This window comes from Anopheles gambiae, chromosome 2, assembly GCF_943734735.2.
Source record: "Anopheles gambiae chromosome 2, idAnoGambNW_F1_1, whole genome shotgun sequence".
In the NCBI taxonomy this organism is placed as follows: Eukaryota; Metazoa; Arthropoda; class Insecta; order Diptera; family Culicidae; genus Anopheles; species Anopheles gambiae.
The window spans coordinates 29,710,046-29,729,298 of NC_064601.1; the positions used below are offsets into that span (position 1 = coordinate 29,710,046).

Here is a 19,253-nt window from a genome sequence, read left to right on the forward strand (position 1 = left end):
ACCCAGAGCTTTGCTGTTGTCCCTGGGCTATTCTTAGAAGATGAAAAAAAAAACAATAAAAATACCGACTGCGGGCGACTCCGACACCAGTTTGAGTCTGATTCTGGCTTCAGTCCACTCCGACTCCTGGCGACTCTTGCTTTAAACGAATCCTACTTCAAACACCTCCTGCTCAGGATGATCTGACTCTGAACGACTCCGACTCCGGGTGAAACTAGTTGTTCCCGTTTTAGAAGAAGTTGGAATCGGACTACCAATAACCGTCACTCCAGAGAGCACAACACTAGTTCGGCTGGAACGACGTCTAGTGTTAACCGTAGGCAAATGTCTTCCGTATCGAATGCAATCGTTGTGCGATGATTGCGGATCTACCTTGACCCGGCATTGGTTCTCATTCCCCGCGGGAGCAATCTTGTTTTTGCTTCAATTTTATTTAGAACAGCAGTCTCCTTGCAAAAGTGTTGCTGCAGTAACTGGTGAATCACTCGGACACAAAGATCCGCGTTTCTTTCTTGGGCGACATGTCTGGAACGACTACCAACTGGCTACCAGCCCCCAGTTCATTAGTGTGTTTATCTCGATCACCAAGATCCGGGCCCGTAAGGCGACAGCGATAGGCCACCGGCAGAACCGTGGACCGTTTGTCTCTTGAAATGCCCCCCCCCCCCATTATTGTGCCCTTCGGTACACGGTTGAAACAATCGTGCACGTTGTGTGTACGGGGCACTAATGGTGTAAGCTCAACGCACACCGATTGGTTTCACACCTCAGGGGGGTCGTGGTGGTCGGTTCTGTTCTTGTGTGGAGTGTGAAACATTGAACATTTCCCACCACATATATTTGACCATGAAAGGAAGGGTTTTTGTTTTTGCACAGTCGATTGTTCCTATTGCGTTTGCCTCTTATCACAGCAATGCCCGTTTTGGCGATTTGAGGGACAGTGACCACGGAAGGTAAGCAGCAAGGTAGCAGGTTCTGGAGATGATTGCGCCCCGGTACATTACATGCGTCAACATCGGCCACCCCCAGGGGGGACGGCAAGTCGAATAATTACAGCACCCGTTGGGCCAGCAGCAGCAAGCTGGACATCGTTAGACACACACACACACATACACACACATACGACAGTTAGTATCCATTGTTGAACAGGATGCCCAGAGGGTGATTAGTTCCCCCAAAGCCGTTCACCAGCGGTGGGATATGGCGACGGCGGAAAGGGTACCCGAACGCTTGTCAGCTGCCCCCTTTGGGCGACCGATAGCCCTAAGCGTCGGTAAGCTTGGTAAATTGTCACCCCACGGTGGTCTTTGGCCGCCGTTACAAGGACAAATGTGCATTGTTTGAAGTGGCGGCGTTTCGCCTGCGCAAAGATTACACACAGCCAAAGTTGCTTGCGTTTGATGAGGCTCGTCACATTTGCATGCTTTTGATACGGGGTGAGGGTTAATGGTGTGTGCGACTGTCGCTAAAACACAGAAGTGGACAATTAGTAATCCAGACGTTTCATTAGACGATCATCATTCATAATCCAGGGTGAAAATACCCGTAAAATTGTCATTTAACGGTAGAGATTAAGGGCGTTAGCTAGATGACAGGATCATAGTGTTTTAAGCATCTGTATGATGTGATGATCATCTGCATTAGCAATGGAGTTGCCTTACATTGTTAGCTTTGGGGCAATGGTGTGAACGTAATGCTCTATTGAATTGTTTGATTAATTTTTGAATTTTAAAACCAATATCTATCCTGGTGTGTCGTTCGGAATATTGATTTAAAGACCCCAATAGATCGTTTGCGTTCATTCAACGCCACAACTCTACACACCGTGCACTGTTTAGTTCCGCATTTTTACCGACTTCGGTCCGCAGCCCAAATACCCGCCTATCCATCCGCGAGCCCCGTTGGCGTATAGAAAGCAAACTAATAAAGCATAACCGCTACCGAACCGTACGCACGCGGCTACACCGTTTCCCTACCAAACTAGGATACACGTGATCCGCATGCCGGCCGGCAGACGCACGCAGCGGCAGAGGTCCCACATTTGAAATCGAAATCGAAAAGCACTCAAAAACAACCCACTAAGCTCAGTTTACCACTTGCTATGTACGTGTCACCGGGTTGTCGCTGGGATGTCTGCCGCTGGTCATAACTCATGCCCGCGTTCGATGGTGTACTTTTCGTTGTTTTGTATTCTATATAGCACACCTCACACATGCACGCCCTTTTCCAAGATCTTTTTTCTTTTGAGGAGTCCCCCTTTCGTTGACCGGTGATGGTGCCAAGTGTACGCCACACGCACTGTTCAACCACGCATGTTCAACCTGTCGCGCTCCGGATTGCATCATATTGTCCGTCTCTTTGGCCTGGCCGGTGTGGCCGTTCCCTGCCCATTATTTTGTAACGCTCCACCCAACATTCTCCTTGCTTTCGGGACCGTTGCTGCTTCGACCCGATGGAGACATCGGCGCGTGTGTCGGTGACAAGTGCGCTACACGGTACGGTCAATGGTGCGTTTTGCTTTCATTTCTCCCAAACCACGCCAATCATCGCCTGGTAGTAGAATGTGTTGCTTTCGCCCCGTCAGTAACAGTGGCCGACGAATGGTTTGAACTCCGTTTCGAACGCCATCGTTGGTCACCTGGGCACCTGGGCGAGACATTTTAGTGCGTTAGATCATCCACCAGCTAGCCAGCCAGCCGGTTCGCTATGATGTGTGAAAGATAGTAGTAGTGGGCCTGTCTACGAAGGGTGCTGCAGACAGGTAGCGCCACTAGACTAACGCACTGGTAGGTTTTGCCAGGAAATGTGCCACTTCTTGGGCCGCCCGGTAGTTGCTGCAGTTACGGTTCGTTTTCTCACGGCCTCACGGCTTCCCGCGCAGCACATTGGCGGTTATTTATTAGTTTGTTGATATTTTCTATTCACGCGTGCGTGTGTATGTGGGCACGATCGTATGGAAGTTGCATCAACCGTGAGGCATGAGAGTTACGTTCTGCCGTGATCTGTTCTTTCGATTGACCAATAAATAGATATTTTAAATAGCGTTTCTTATTGATGTGTACCACCTACGATATGACAGGTTCTAGTGGATGTAGCATCTAGAATGTTTAAAATTAAATGCGAATTTAACAGTGAAGGACTCAAATCATACTAATAACGCGCGCATAGCATGAAGTATTGGTTAATATTAAAAATAATGGAATTGTTTATGCGACAACAAGAAGGATCGCTAGCAAGATGGCAAGACGAACTACAACAAATGAGCTCAAAATGCATTTTTTTAATTAAATTTGTAACAATCACTTGCATTCTAAACATCGATCGAGTAAGTCGACGTTCGCAAAGTTTATCTGAAGCCTCGTACACAAATCGTTAGAGAATCGTATAAACTTACTCAAAGAAGAATACACACTACTATTAGGGCTTAAAATAGGTGCATGCGGATTTTGAAACACTTCAAATATATTAGCAAGTTATTTCCAATCGATTAAATGCAAGAAAAATTGCCCGAAAAGTTAAAAAATGGGACTTATATGAGAGTTGATTAACAAGCGACGAACCCCGTTACTTCACTTTTGAGGGTTCGTCGCTTGTTCCTACTCCAACTGCATCCTTTAAGAAAAAGCTAACAAACAATGAAAATTGATTTTTTATCCACTTCGCTATGTAGCCTAAACATTGATCCTTCGGGTGATTGTCTGTGCTAGTCGATAGAACATGATCACTGTGCACGTCACCAATAACGATGATTATGTATGACCAAATTGTCACAATGAAGCATTTTTCCATTTTCCCCTAAAAACCGCTTGACATAAAATGAGAATAATGTTTGTTTTGCTGGGAGAATCTTCATGCTTATAAACAGTTTAATCCATGCTTAATAAAATGCCACCAGTTGCAATTCAACTGCAAAGGTAATTATAATGATCATACCGTAATGATCACGTGTATCAAAAACGTTTGCAACAAAAAAACACACTTTGCATAAATCTTTAGCACCGAGGTGCATAGAAAGAAACACTAATTTATCTTTTCAATACACCACCTCACGGTTCTCTTCTGATGCTCGCTGCAACTGCATACCGGCCCGTTGAAGCTTCATCAGCTTCGAATGGTCATACCCGAACCTACCATGCCCATGATCATCACGTAATCAGCAAACAATTAATTAAATTCAAATGACTCTTATTTACCATTTCGTCTGTTAATGTGTTTTCTTGTACTTTTTGGCCTGCTTTTTCCCTTCCCCACGTTTTCTATTTCCCATTCGCTCAAAGAAGCCGCTCAAATGGCCGCAAACGATCAAATGATGGGTGGAATTTATTTTGATGAATTTTCACACCAAAGCTGGGATGGGAAACGGGGGTAGGGCTTGTCCGTACAAGGCAATAAATTTACCGTTGACCACCCACGGATTCGCACAAATCGTTGATACTAGCGTGCGATTTAGTGGTTTTTTTTTCTCTTATTTCATTGCGTGTGATTAAACCGGCAATAATTCTGCCCCTCCCCGGTGCCGCCGCTGTTGTGATCGATGGCCCAAAAGGTGCGATTCAGTGCGTCTGAAAAGCGTGCCATATTTTCACACCCCTGTACCAATTTCGAACCCGTTTTAGGGGGAGGTGTGTAACGCATGTAACAGAGCAGTGAATGACAGAATAGAAGAGAGGAGGAAAAACAAAACTACGCTTCTGCAGTTTCGACGCTGCCCTGCTAGCAGGCGGATTAGGAAACAATTGTACTTTTGGAGTACGGCTTTCCGCCAAAAGTACACCCGTGCTACCCGTGACCCGGCCACAAACGCTATTCTTCATCACCGGCTGCAGCGGCCAGAATGGCCAGAATGAGCTGAACACTAACCCTCCGCGTCGTGCTGTGACTCAACGAGTGAATGACGTACGAATGCTGCTTAGACGCGCCCGGAAGGGTGCCTGATGAACGGGGTTAGAGCGCCAGAGCAAGAGCGCACCTGTGGAAGGGGCACAAACCGATCGAGACGGACGAGCTGCAGTTGCACACCCCGCGATGCACTACGGGCCGGGTGGTTCGTGTGCGTTTCAACTACAAACCCACCCCCACCCCCCCTCGACCCCGTTCGGGGAAAATTCGCACGATTTGCACGACTGAGGCAGAAAGGGAGAGCGCGACACACAAAGGGTTGCTCTGCCGTCCCGTGTCTGATACGAAGTCTGACTGATGCTGCTTTGCTTGCGCCCACCGGGAATAGGGGGGGCGCTCGTGCGAAATGCTCTTTCACACAGGGGGGGACGGGAAATTCTGAGCACCAGCCAGTTTCGTATAAAAGTACTGGCAATTTCCAACAACGGCATCAATTCACCACTTGCAATCTCAGAGTGCAAACGTGTTCTAACCAACCCAAAACCAACCAACCAACCCAACCAAATCAACCATGAAGTCCTTCGTAAGTAGAGCTTAGGGTTTAGGACAATAATTCGGCCAAGAATAGATCCTGTTCTAAAGCATCTCACTCTTTTATCCGAACCTTCTCACTCGCCCAGATTGCTCTGTTCGTCGTCCTGGCCATCGCCGCCGTCTACGGTGCCGAATCGGAGTCGAAGGTGACGGAGAAGCGTGGCATCTACAGCGGTCTCGGCTACGGCTACAACGGCTACCCCGGTCTGGCCGGCCACGGCTACTACGGCGGCGTCGGCGCTCTCGGATACGGCCACGGGCTGGGCTACGGATCGCAGCTGGGCTACTACGGATCGTACCCGGGATACGGATACGGTTCGCACGCCGGTTACCTGGGCGGCTACTCCGGCTACTCCGGCTACTCGGGCTACCCGTACGGTCTGGGCTACGGACTCCACTAAGCGTCCTTTACGTACTCCCCTCATCGATCCACCCGTTCGTGCGCCGTGGTGCAGTGATGCAGTGAAACAGTGCAGTGAAGTTTCCTCAAAACGTGTGTAAGCGTGTGTAGTGCATGCATGTGTGAGTCGTGAGAATAATTCGATCGGTCAGTGCGATCGCGACTTGCGCCATGTTCCTCAAGCTGCTGTTCATTGCCGCCGAAGATGCACGTGCACTGTGTCCTGTACCGGGGGGGTGCCCCGAACGGTAGGCGCTCGATCGAGGATTCGATGCTCCACCAGGAGAGTACACTTCCACCCGCTCCAGGGAACCAACCCTGGGATGGGTGAAGTTTTCGGTTCCAACACTAAATTCTTCTCTCGACCAACTTCCATGGACGAATGCTGTGAATACTTTCGAAAGTATACGACTACTTTACTATACTTGATTTTTTGCCTACTACTGTGTTATTACAACTACTCTTTCTTTTTTTACTTTAGTCTGTAGCATTTGTACAGTACAATAAAGAAAAAAAACTTTTACGTAAAATATGTGCGTTATTTTCTAAAATTGTGCCATCCGGAAAGAACTCGCCCTGGGCAGTGTGAACCGAAGAGTCCAAAAAGTTCTATTCAAAATCTTTTCATCGAAACATGCGGATACGTCTCATACGGTTATCGAATAAAAGCAATAAAATAATATCACATGCACATTAAAACTGACTTAAACAAAGCTCAAGTATCGATACATCCGCTGGAAAGGATTTTTTTCATAAGGAACACTTATTCTTTTCAGTGATTTGAATTAGAGTACAGTAACTGCTAAAGGGAATGGAATTGAAACTAACACTTTAAAGATTCATGTACAAATAATGCACTGTAAACATTCTTCGCGATTCAACTCACTCACTCACTCTCTGTACTGGCTAACGACTCACTTCTGGAGGACTATACTCACTCACTCTCAGTCACTACTAGTGATCTATTCTTTTCGGATTCAATTCACCAACTCCTTGTGCCAACTTCTTTTCATAGAACTGAAAGCTAACCGATTTATAAAAAAAGCTGTTGCTTGTATGAATAAACAAATATTTCCACAGTTGAAAGGAAAACATATTTTTGAAGAATTTATACATTTTCGTTTGTTCAATCATTCAATAGCGGCTTTAAGTTCTTGTAATAAGAAATATTACAAGTTAAAATTAACCCTAAAACGATCCCCGATGCCTACGACTTTCCATAGCTGCTCACCACATATACTTTTATTTGAATTACGTTCCAGGATCATATTATGATGCAGCTACCCATACCAACATGAGAAACATCCTTAGCTAAAAATAGTCTGTGATGTTTTGGACTGAAATCTATCATCGCCAATATGTTAAAAGTACATTTTCGATTTGGTTTCAACTTGGGTTGGATCGTATTTTCTATTTAAATACATGTCCAATTCATGCACCTTGGGGTACCAGTTTGTACCAGTTTTAACCCTACAGCGTCTACAAAGCATTGATTTGATGGGTCTTTTGTGATGCCTTTGTTGGAATTAGACTACTTTAGCGTGTAAAGTACACCATCAAATCAATTTTGTTGTTTTTTTCTCATCTGTATTTCATGATACGAAAGTTCAAGGCTTTCAGTCGTTATTGTACAGCTGCAGGTTGTTATTGTTCAGCTAGTACTCCAATTAATAGCATCGCAGGCTCATTCATTCATGCTTTACAATTGACTGCTTAACCGAAAACAAGGAAATAAAGCGTTCGTCTAATTAATGCCACAATAGCGAGACTTGCCACTTTCATTACGCGCCCTATCGTTTCCCGAATTGAATTCATTGAATCGCTACAATCGGTAGAACCGAAGGCATGAATGGGCACGCAAATGCTAGGGAATTTAGTAACTGTAAAAAAAACAACACTATAGCCGATTTTACAAACAGATACAAAAGTAATTAATGGGTAAATCATGTTGCATCATTGATTTCCTCTTACAAAGTACTCGTTAACTCTAAATACTACAGCCAGGTGGTAAACACGCTGTTCTCGTGGTAAACAGGGCATACCTTTTTGGAGAAGCAAGTAATCGCGGCTGATACTAATCAACACAACCCTCAAACGATCGATCGTGTAACACTGTAACGGCCTGTAACGCTCTCTTACGGCAAACCGCCTGAAACGTATGCAATCATCATTACACACCACCAAAGTGGTGGACTGTTGCATACACGTTGCATGGATGGAATGGAATTTGAATGAAAAAGAAATCTCGTGTTTTTTTGTTTGTAAATCCACAAATACTAACAATATGTTTGCAAATGTAAATGAGCATTGCTTGCGCGACCGACTGCACCTTGCATCTCAATGTAGGAATGGACGTGCCGCGGACAAACCAAAAAACCACCGAGGGAAGCGTTATTAAATTAATATGCAATCGATAGCACATCCAAATAAAGGGGAAGAAATTATGCATTGTACCACTCGCATATGGAACCAGGAATTAACTTTCCCATTTCCGCCCACGCTTGCAAACGCTTGCTGTTAGAAAATTATTTAATTTGTTCCGTTCGAAAAATTCGTCAAAATTAAGCACGATTCCCCTTCGGGTGGCGGTGAAATGGAGGGCTTGTTTGTGGGACCTTGGGTTGGGACCATCGTGTGCTTGGTTAGTTCCGTGTCTATCGGCTCGCACGTCCTCCACCTTGAACGTGGGCTGCTACTACTGCTCGTGATTGATTTTTGAACAGGGAATCGTGTTCGAAAGTGCTAACCGCTGGAATGTGATGCGGGTTCGTCGTCTAAAGCAGGCCGGTTGAAGTCTTTCGTATGTGATATGCCGTACGCAGCATTGTTGGGCAATGGGTATGAGGAGAAAATAATTTATTCGCTTTAAATTAGTTCAAATAGCTCACGAACAAAAAAAAACACAAAATAACAAACAAAAGTACACACAAACACACAGCTACACTAAGCTACACATACAAGAAACTGCTGGCATATTGACTAATGGAGCGCAGCGACTGCCATTGAGGCACTGCCTTTGACCCCGGGCTTACTTTTTCTTCTTCTGGTAACCGTTGTGGGTGATGTCGACATCGTAGCTCGATGGTCCGGTGTACCGGCCATTGTTGGAGGCAACATCGTACGGCTGCCCGTTGAACGGACCATTACCCTCCTGATGGTGAAGCGATCCTGCGACGGTAGAAAGCGATCAATTAGAAACTGTTTGTGGCGCGAACATTTTAATAGGAACTGAACCTACCCTGCTCGTACTCCAGCAACGCCTGGTGGTGTGCTTGCTGCTGCTGCTGATGGTGATCACCGTGCAGCGTCGGTGCCGGTGTGCTGCTGATGTAGATTTGGCCCTGCGATGTGGCGTACGACGGAAGGTATGCGTTGGACGGTGGGGCAGGCGTTGGCTGATTGACCACCACCGGGCGCCAGGGTTGCTGCGGCGCCTGCGTGACCTGCGTCGTGCCCGTGGTCAGTGTCGTAGCGATGGAAGGTGTCACGCCGGTCGCACTACCGGTGGCCACCGGGATGCCGACGAACTGTGGCTGCGGTACACTCGAGACGGGGCTGTACACTCCGGCCGGTAGCAGACCGCCACCGTTCGGACCGACGGTCGAGAACGCGGTGTAGAATGGTTTCTGCACGACGACGGGGACCTTGGCCGGTTCGGCCGGCTGCACCGGGACCGCTACCGGGATCAGCGGTTTCTGGGGGTAGGTGGCGAAGTACGTCTGCTGGGTGCTGCCGGTGGCCGCCGGGGCTCCCACCGGAACGAACGCTTGCGGATAGGCGGCCGGCACGGCGGGCAGAGCGGCCGGGTAGGCTGGCAGGGCGGGAGCGTACGGTGTGAAGCCGGCGGCAGCGAGTGGAGGCACAAACCCACCGGCCGCAGCAAATGCCGGCTTGACCGGCGCCACCCCAAAGCCGGCCGGATACAGACCCGCAGCCCCGTAGAGGGTCGGATAGCGCGGGAAGTTGCGCTGGTAGGACGTGACGCTGGCACCGCCCGGGAAGAGCGCATAGCCGGGCGGTAGCACCGACCCACCGAGCGTTGCTGCACCCTTGTGCAGCCCTGGGAACCGGGCGTACGGGCTGGGATGGTAGCCCTTGTGGAACGATGGGGCAGCACCGTGCAGCGGGATGGCCGCGTGCCCGGCCAGGGCGAACCCGTGCAGCCCGTGGTAGATGCCACGCTTTTTCTTCTTCTGCAGTGCGGACGTTGGGTCCAGCGCGACCAGGGCCACCAGCAGTAGCGCCAACAGCAGTCTTCGGCTCATTGTGGACACAGCTCGTTTGTACACGCTTCAGACACAGACACAAACCGAGAAGGTCAAACCACCAGGCAGAGGGTCAAACGGTTACAACACCCCCGGTACTAGCCGGTTCAATCACAAGCACACACACACACACACGCGCACAGAGACGAGCACACACCACGCCCAAACTGAAGTCACCGGATGACCTACACGAAGGTCCGCTTGACAATGAGTCGTCCCTGGTCCCGGTGGGTCATATTTATAATGCGGAACTCCATTTCGCTCGCCCCCCGGACAAGTGCGCCAACAACATCCCCGCCGTACTACTGCTGTGCTGTGCGCATCGAGTTTTCGGCGCTTATGGGTAAAATGAAAAGAAAAGTGACCGTTCCACCGTCGCCCCCCGGATAGCATGGTGCTGGTGCCGGGCGTTGGCCATCGCACTATACCCGTCCCTTCGCGCGCACGCAGTGGCGCTTGTCGTGCATGCCAAGTGTTTTCGACCGAACCCAAAGGAGGGCGGGTTTTGGGAGCGGGAAATGTTTCATTTTCACTGTACGGTGGCCGATCGTTTAGCCGTACGGTACGTGCTCTGGATGCGAAAAATCCTGTAGCAAATGGTGGGGGGTGCGAGGGAATGGGAAGGAACACAAATTCCAACGCGGTGGGGACGAGCGGTGTCTGATCGATTCGGCTACATTCCCGTGCCCGATAGCATAATCGGTGATCGCACAAAGATTAGCCGAGGCTTTGCACTGACTGCCCGCCAGCACCCGTGAATGGATGTGCCGACCGTTGTGTATGGGTGTGTGTGTGTGCATGGGGATGACCATTTGCACCGTTGCACCGTTGCACGGGTGCATTCGCGCACTGGCACCTTGTACGGGATGCGGTAACCCAAAGGTGGCGTTACCATGTTCTGTTGCCATTTGTTGTTGCTTCCCCAAACATTGTGCCGTAGTGTGTCTCGTTCCGGCATCCAGCGGGCCAGCGGACAAGTGCGATTTCTTTTTTCGGCGCATCAGCTGTGCAAGCTGTGGCACACACGATCAGCGGCGGCCTGTGCACGTGTTTGCTCGCCATTTGCTGAGAAGGAGTTCAGTTTGGCTGCTTTCTTATTGTGTGCCGTACTGGTGCTGGCCAAAAGCCGCTGCTGAAGGTGGTGACCGAATGGTAGGAAGTGATTTATATTTAAATTGATTCACCATGCGCTTCGTGGATTACCGTTGGGATGTGATTGCTGTTTGCTTGTTTGTTGTTGTTGTCTATACAGCCAATGTTGCCCAGTTTATGTTTATATCACATTTATTATCACAATTGCAAACTGGCGGCAGTTGCGCAAGCAAGTCGATCTGGCATTCGATTCGCAAACGAGCAGGACTCGTGGGTTGGCATCCTGGCACTAAATAAATGCAGGTCATAAAAGTTGGCTTTATTTATTGCTTTATGGTAAAACTATTTCGGCGAAGTGTTTTATTTGCTCGGTGCTTCTGGGTTTCGAACATGATGAAAACTGTGATGGTTGGTCATAAATGGTGCAGAGGACGATAACTTCAATCAATTTGTATTTTAACATAAAAAACTATTTTTATTTTCCTCGCAAACGGAGAAGCTTTCAATGATTTTATTCGCCTTCAAATTTGATAAATTTTAAAATTTTAAATTGTTTGATGAAATTTGAGAAAAGAGGGCTGCTTGTTAGAGACTGTTTCGATCAACGATCAGTAAAAAATAGATCGCTCGTTTATATGGTATTTCGATCGTCACCAACCGGGGAATGCACAGTGGTCTGTCGGGTAAACACGCCGGTTTCTACACGGGCCAGATGGAATCGATTCTCATCTGGAAGTAGTAACCTCTAAGAAAAGAACTTTCCGGGGTTGGTGAGTGCGCTCTAGAAGCTGTCCATCTAAAATTCGATTCTATTCTATTCTATAATTCGATTAATTCTTCTATTAGGCGTAAACGTCCTACGCGGACATGCTGGCCTGTACAGGCTTTCGAGACTTTATTCAGTATCACATGCAGCCGGATGGTCAGTCCTTGCTTACGGGAGGACGGTCCTTTCTAGGCTTGAACCCGCTATGGGCATGCTATTAATCCGTTCGAGTTGAGTTGACGAGACTCATAACAAAAACCTTTTTATCAAAAGCCGATATCAATCTCATATCCATGTTACACCTATAGCTTATGAATGACTTTCAGTGGAAATAAGAGCAAACATAACTGTTTTTCAAGCGTTTTGGGACAAAACATCTTGTATAATTGGAAATTTAGAAGTGCATGGCACTAGTGTAGCGGCACACTTGCCCCAAATAAAGGTGAGCCACCTCTTGGCCCAAAAGTGATTACTGTTTGTAAACTGGATTTTTCAGTGTCAGTGACAGTGACTGAATTTATCTTTTTCTCAGCTTTACGGTGATTCAGTTAGCTACACAACATAACAACGACAAAAATCGACTATTCTACATGAACTACGGCAAAGTACATCTAATCAGTGGGCGAAACGCTCTGTATACTCATTTGATCATTCCCACTAAAGTTTTACTGAAGAAAATGCTTGGTGGCACTCTTATCCCCTATGACACTCTTACCCAAAATTCCGCTGTTTGCGCATGTAATGATAATTGTGAAGGTGTTTTATGAAAGATTTGTGTGATACTGGTGTATTTTGACAGCTGCTTAAATATGTAGACAAACAATGTTGGATAACAGATTCTAGAGCACTCCTTTTTGTGGTACTTACACGTTTAACGCCGGATAAGTAACTAACACGTTTAAGGAGCCTTTATAGGAGGACAAGAAGAAAGAATATCGTGACAAAGGCACATCAAGTTTAATGATGTTTAATAATGAAAAAGAAACAGTTTTAATGAATTTAACGGTTACTTTACTGCATTTTGATGCTCAATTGTAGCTTGCATTCCATTCTATTGTTGCAATTGAGTTATCCCGACGACAAGTTTTCTGTTCTTAGTATAGAAAAGATCACATTGGAGTTCGAGCTATGTTAACATCAAAACATAACAAGCCTGTATTTATCATTTCTTCTCAATCAATTTGTATGTAGCTTCAAATTTGTTTTACAAATTTCTTAATTTCCATCATTTCTTTATTTTTACTGATTTGATCGAGCTGCAAAGCTATTGTTTGGAGTAAATTTGTTCTTTCAAATTAAAGCAACGTACGATTGCAGTCATCATTTTCAAAATTATTTTCCTACCAGGAGCTTTAAAATGCAATAGAAGATAAAGATACTCGAGCATGCTTCGCAACAGCACGTCAATCAGTGTTTAACTATTTTAAAATGCAAAAGACCTTGTAGGCGGACAGCGCACAACAACGACAAAAAAAACCCCCAGTAAAACAAACCCCTTTCTCGTACGTGGGCCCATTCCCAACTGCAACAGTTTCCCGGTTTCCGAGGCCTAAGAATCCTTGAAACCCGCTCAGAACAAACCCCTACCAACCACGAAGGGCAGCTCGCAGACCCCTTCACACAATTTAAATCATGCAAAGCAGTCAAGAATGTAGCCCATGCGAAAAATGAAATGAAAAACCCACCCCTGCGCGCTTGCCATAAATCCCTATCACCTTCCTATCACCTTCCATTGCCAAATAGTCGAGTTCAGTTCCCCACGGAATCGAAGACGAAAAAGAAAACCAATCGCTCCAAAAGTGCGCAAAATCGTTGTGCTTTCACTTTCGCTGCCCACTGCCCAAACCAAACGGACGGATCATGTTGTCACCGTGACACTGTGAGTCATGTGCACCCCGACGGGGTTGGAACCGATTGGCTACCTCCCTGCTCTGCGTGAGGGACACATGGGGCCGGTGCATTCAGGGTCACCGTACTGCCGTAGTCCTTGCTTTGGTGATCGGAAAAAGAGAACTGTTCGCCGCGACAGAACGGTTCTGTTAATTTTGGAGGGATTTTTTTCTGCTTCCACTACGCCTCGCGAAAGTAAGTTACCTGTGTCCAGTATTTAAGCTGGTACGGAACAACACAGCTTTAATAAATAAACGAAAATGATCGTTTTCGGTCCCTACAGCTGCTGGAGGGATCAAAAAAGGGGGGAAAAAACACTCAACCAGGGACGATCGTGCGCGGTGTTTTGATTTGATCTCGAACGTTTAACGCGCCGAAATTAGTTCTACAATACGGTGCCGGTCGATGTCGAGTGGGGTGGGGTTGGGGATTTGCCCAGACCGGTGAAAAGTAGCAATGGCAGCAGCCTCCCCACCGTACACACTGTAGTACCGGGCGGCTGGTGGTTGACCATGAATTTGCGTGAAAGAAGAGAAAAAAACCGGATCAGTTGTGGCGCGTGTGTGAATTGGCGTGGTGACGGGGCGAGGATCGTGCTGTGGGTGATCCGGCGTGCAATGCACTTGCACCGATCCATCACACATCACACCGCGCCCCACCCCATGCGGCGTGTCCAGTTTTTATGCTGTCGCTTTGACCCACAGTTTGGGGTGTTACTGTTCGATACGGGGCAGGTGGGAAAGTTACTTAGGTTTGCTTATGACGGGGGCCAGTTTTCAAGCTAGGTTTAAAATGCTGTAAATGATTTCATTCCATAGATAATCTTACCGAGCATCGAGGTTGGTTTTTAAAATAGATGATTGTAATATTCTGGCCTTTGTTTGTCCTATTCTGGTAGAAATGTTAACAAACAAAATTGAATTGAATTGACACCTTTGATTAAGTGGTCGAAAGTGTCATAATTTTATTTTAATCAGTAATTAAGGCCACCATCCCGCTCAGGCTACTTGCAAATAGTAAAAAAGTCTGGTCTGAAAACTAAAAAGTAAATCACTAAATGTAAGCCCCAAAATCTGGAGTAACGTATCTTGAGTAATTGATCCTATTACATTACTAGTACAAAGTAGTAGAATCGATCAACATATCGAGATAGCCCGAAAGCTACTTCATAAAGTATACTATCTTGTACATTGTGCGTACATTGCATCCGAAGGAATCTTTCGATTCGCCCTCTATGGGGGCCTGATCTTATAATCGCAATATGCTCAATAGTTAAGCCACCGAAATCTGCACCACATGTGCAAATACAGTACAAAGTGTGTATCTACACACTCATACATACACACACAGACACACAACAACCTCCATTTGGCTGCACTGCGTTGAAGGTGACGGTAGGACTAAGGATCTATTCAATACTGGCACAACGCCCCACATTCACTTTTTTGTTCATTCACTACTGTCTTAAGTCACGATTGTTTGGTCGGCTAAATGTTAGCCATTAAAAACAAACAAACAAAAAACCATGCCCACATAATCGTTCTATCGGTGGTAGAAGCTTCTAAACGAGTTTACAAAGCTCTTTCAAACGAGTTGTCTAGCCAACTCATTAAATTCTGCACGTTTAAAGCCATTCTGTTCGGGTAAAGGGGTTTCTGTTTCCCAAGTGAATGGTCCATTTTAGATGCTATGACTTAGTATTTTCGCATGCAGCTAGAACCACTTTACAGGAAAAAGATATTAAAAAACACACACACTTAAAAAGTCCAGTTTAAAGAAATGGTGTAATTAATATTCTCCAACATCACTACCAGATGACTGTTTGACATCTTATCTTAATGCTTTAACCTGTGACGCTGTGTCTTAGTGACTTAAGCACTGCTCATATCTACATCTGGTGAACTTGTGTGTTTGGGATTACTCCATACTCGGAGCTTTATGTAATAGGGCGTTAAAAATCACCAACAAAAAAGCCATCCCTCAAAGCTAGGTTTATGCGTTTGGTGACCTATAATTGCTTGCTCGGGTGATAATATTATTCGCTAGTGCGTCAAACGAATGAAAGCACGCGTACCAGTTTTTTTATTAACACCATATACATAAATGCATTTTTTCCGTATGCAGCAGAAAAGGATTATTTATTATTATTATTATTATTATTATTATTACTATTATTATTATTATTGTTATTATTATTATTATTATTATTATTATTATTATTATTATTATTATTATTATTATTATTATTATTATTATTATTATTATTATTATTATTATTATTATTATTATTATGATGATTATTATTATTATTATTATTATTATTATTATTATAATTTTTATTATGATTATTATAGGTATTATTATTATTATCATTATTATTATTATTATTATTATTATTATTATTATTATCATTATTATTATTATTATTATTATTATTATTATTATTATTATTATTATTATTATTATTATTATTATTATGATTATTATTATTATGATTATTATTATTATGATTATTATTATTATTATTATTATTATTATTATTATAATTTTTATTATTATTATTATAGGTATTATTATTATTATTATTATTATTATTATTATTATTATTATTATTACTAAAATGCAATCAATTTTTCAAAGTATTTTCGTTATAAAACTGGTATGAAAGTTGGAATACAAATGTGAAAACAATAATTGCTATTCCATTTATTACTCCGGAAATCGTAAAAAAACACAGCAAATATGATAAAATACAACAACCGGAACGATATTATGCTACTTCGTACAAAAGAGCATTTGACCTACATTGCTTGTAAGTGTTGCGTAAAAGAAAGGCATACATCATTGCCAAATACAAATATCTCTGATCACACCTGCACCAAAAAAAATTTCATTCTATGCAAACTCATCCAACTAGTTAATCGTTACAAAATCGATACATTACTACATGAGCGTTACAACATTCTACGGATTACGGTTCGAACGGGCGCGGGGGCTCGTATTGGAATAAAACACGTTTTAAAACCAGAGCGAAAACCCTCCTCCAATCCTTCAGAGGAAGCATTTCTGCATGTGCTCGCACACACTTCCACCGCGCATGTCACCGGTCGCCCTCTGCCATGTAGAACTTGTCGTCTCCCCCCTGAACGGGAGCAACTTTCGACTTTGCGGTCCTACGCCCAAACGCCCCAAACTGCGCCCGTTCTTGAGCAGTAGCAGCAGCAGCAGCAGCAGCAGCAGCAGCAACAGCAGCAACATGAAAGAATAATGTCTCACTGCTCTGCACGGCGATGGCCAGTTAAAGGGAGATGGAAAATTATCTTTTTTTTACCTTCTAGACAAGTAATCGTGTGTAAATTTGTATGAAATTGGGGTTCAGTACGGGCGTACGGGTGGACCACCACCGGACCGGCCAAACCCTTCCCGCCCTTACCGCAGTTCAGCAGCCGCTGTCTGGCGTACCTTATGCTGCGTGAGACGTCCTCTAAGCGCACCGAGCGACAGAGACACACTTCACCGGGCACAGGCTTAATGATACATTACGGGTGGTGGACCGGTGGTTTTACTTTCCGTCGAAAGCGGTGCACACAACAACAACGGCAACTACAAAAAAAACCCCCGCCAGTAATAAAAATAATCCAAAACTCGCACACGCGACTCGACCGACCGAAGCGAGAAGGGACCGCCTTTTGACGATCGTGCTGCTGCTGGTGGCAGCATCAAATTTCCGACGACTCCGGTTGACCCGGGGGTGGGGAGCGCAGAACGAATCAGCAGCGGGGTGGGCAAAAGGTGGGCCAGTGAAATGATTTCGGATGGACAACGGCTCTCGAGACGCGAAAAACCATTCTAATAAGCTAGGGGCGCTGGAAGTAGTTTAATCAGTCGACTTGTGACCGTGCTCCGGATCGGACGGACGTGATCCGCGCGAAATTGGTGTGTGTGTGCGCGCTGTTTTGCTAGAATTGATGGGCTAAGGAAACGGTCCATAAAAGTGTTCCACCATGAAGTGTGCCGTGTATCTGTGCCTTTTGGCAACGTTTGCTCTCGCGATCCCCAGTGCGGTGTGTGATCGTGCCGAGGAGCAGGACCTGACATTGCGCCGAAACCGCAGAACGGTGCAGTTCCTGGTTAATCATTTTGTACACTTTTTCGGCCTCAGTAGCGGTGGTGGTGGTGGTGGTTCGAAAAAGGTGGAACCGAAGCAGGATAATGTGTTTGCACTGCCACTGACCAGCATACTGAAGGCGTCGGCCGGGAAGCTTTCCGGCGTGAGTGCACCCAAGCACAAGCAACCGTCGTCGGCGGAACGTGAGCCAACGCTCCAGCACGATCTGCCCCAGTGGATCGATCGTCCGCACAAGCAGGCCAATCCCTACAGTGAAGCGTTCGAGGCCGATGCCCTGGAACCGACGCGCGTATCGTTGCTTAGTACAACGCGCGAGCCAGAGGAAACCACTACGACCAGCACGACTACGGAAGCGCCAGTAACGACCACCCAGGAGCCGGCACCGCTGGAACCGACCGATCCGGTCGAGCCGGAAGCAGCACCGGAAAACCCAACCACGGTCGAGCCGGAAGAGCCAGCTACCAGCGCACCGGTGACTGTGGAGGATGCACCGGCCCAGGAGGGCAGTACCGAAGCATCCGGCGCCATCGCGCCCGAAGACGTGAACCGCCTGTCCGATGCGAGCCTCAGCGCACGGAACGATGTGCGGGAGGAGAGCTTCCGACCGACGCCGATCCCGCTGGTAAGCTATCAGCATTACGTGCAACCGGCAATTTGGCCCGCAGCAGCCGGCTTTCAGCAGTCAGCCTTCCCGATGCAGCAATACTTTGGCAACAATGTGTTCATCCCACCGCAAACCGCGTACCCGCTGGCAGCGCAAGCGTTCCAGGTGCAAACGTTCCCAGTCCACCACGGTCAGGGTTACCCACTGGCCACTCAGCCCGCGTACGATAACAGGCTGTACTATCCGACGGCCGGTGCCGACTCGCAGCCGAAATCACACAGCCAGGTGAAGCTGCACGACAACCACTACGATCTTGTGACGTACCACGACGATACGGAAACGGCCGCCTCCAACTATCAGCACCAGTCGTTTGGCAACTATCGGACGCAGCGGTACTGAATTACGGGAGCGGAGCGAAATGCAGAACACCGCGGGATGTCTGTCTTCGCTTCTCTTTTAGCGCTAGGTGATCGTTAGGGAATGATCGTTAGGGAACGATCGGGAGGTATTTAACATTCAAAGATATCACATCATCACATCACATTTGTAAATAGAACTCATCAATTACAGAGCAGCGCTTATGTGTGTAGAAAGAAATTAGAACCACACTAGGTGTCCCTCCCCCTCCCGACAGCGGATCAGAAAATTGTAGAAGAATGGTTAAGTGTGATGGT

The 19,253-nt window shown here is 46.3% G+C and overlaps 2 protein-coding genes across 2 annotated transcripts; one reads left to right on the forward strand and one right to left on the reverse strand.

The window, feature by feature from the left end:
- Positions 1-5,311: 5,311 nt before the first annotated feature.
- LOC1273027 (keratin-associated protein 19-2) lies at positions 5,312-6,363 on the forward strand. The gene is made up of 2 exons (XM_311966.4): positions 5,312-5,422; positions 5,520-6,363. The coding sequence occupies exons 1-2, from the start codon at positions 5,411-5,413 to the stop codon at positions 5,832-5,834; spliced, it is 327 nt and encodes a 108-aa protein (XP_311966.3). The 5' UTR covers positions 5,312-5,410; the 3' UTR covers positions 5,835-6,363.
- A 2,309-nt stretch (positions 6,364-8,672) lies between these two features.
- Positions 8,673-10,360, reverse strand: LOC3290712 (nascent polypeptide-associated complex subunit alpha, muscle-specific form). The gene is made up of 2 exons (XM_563179.5): positions 9,072-10,360; positions 8,673-9,001 (listed from the first exon to the last, which is right to left on the reverse strand). The coding sequence occupies exons 1-2, from the start codon at positions 10,096-10,098 to the stop codon at positions 8,862-8,864; spliced, it is 1,167 nt and encodes a 388-aa protein (XP_563179.3). The 5' UTR covers positions 10,099-10,360; the 3' UTR covers positions 8,673-8,861.
- Between the last annotated feature and the right edge of the window lie 8,893 nt (positions 10,361-19,253).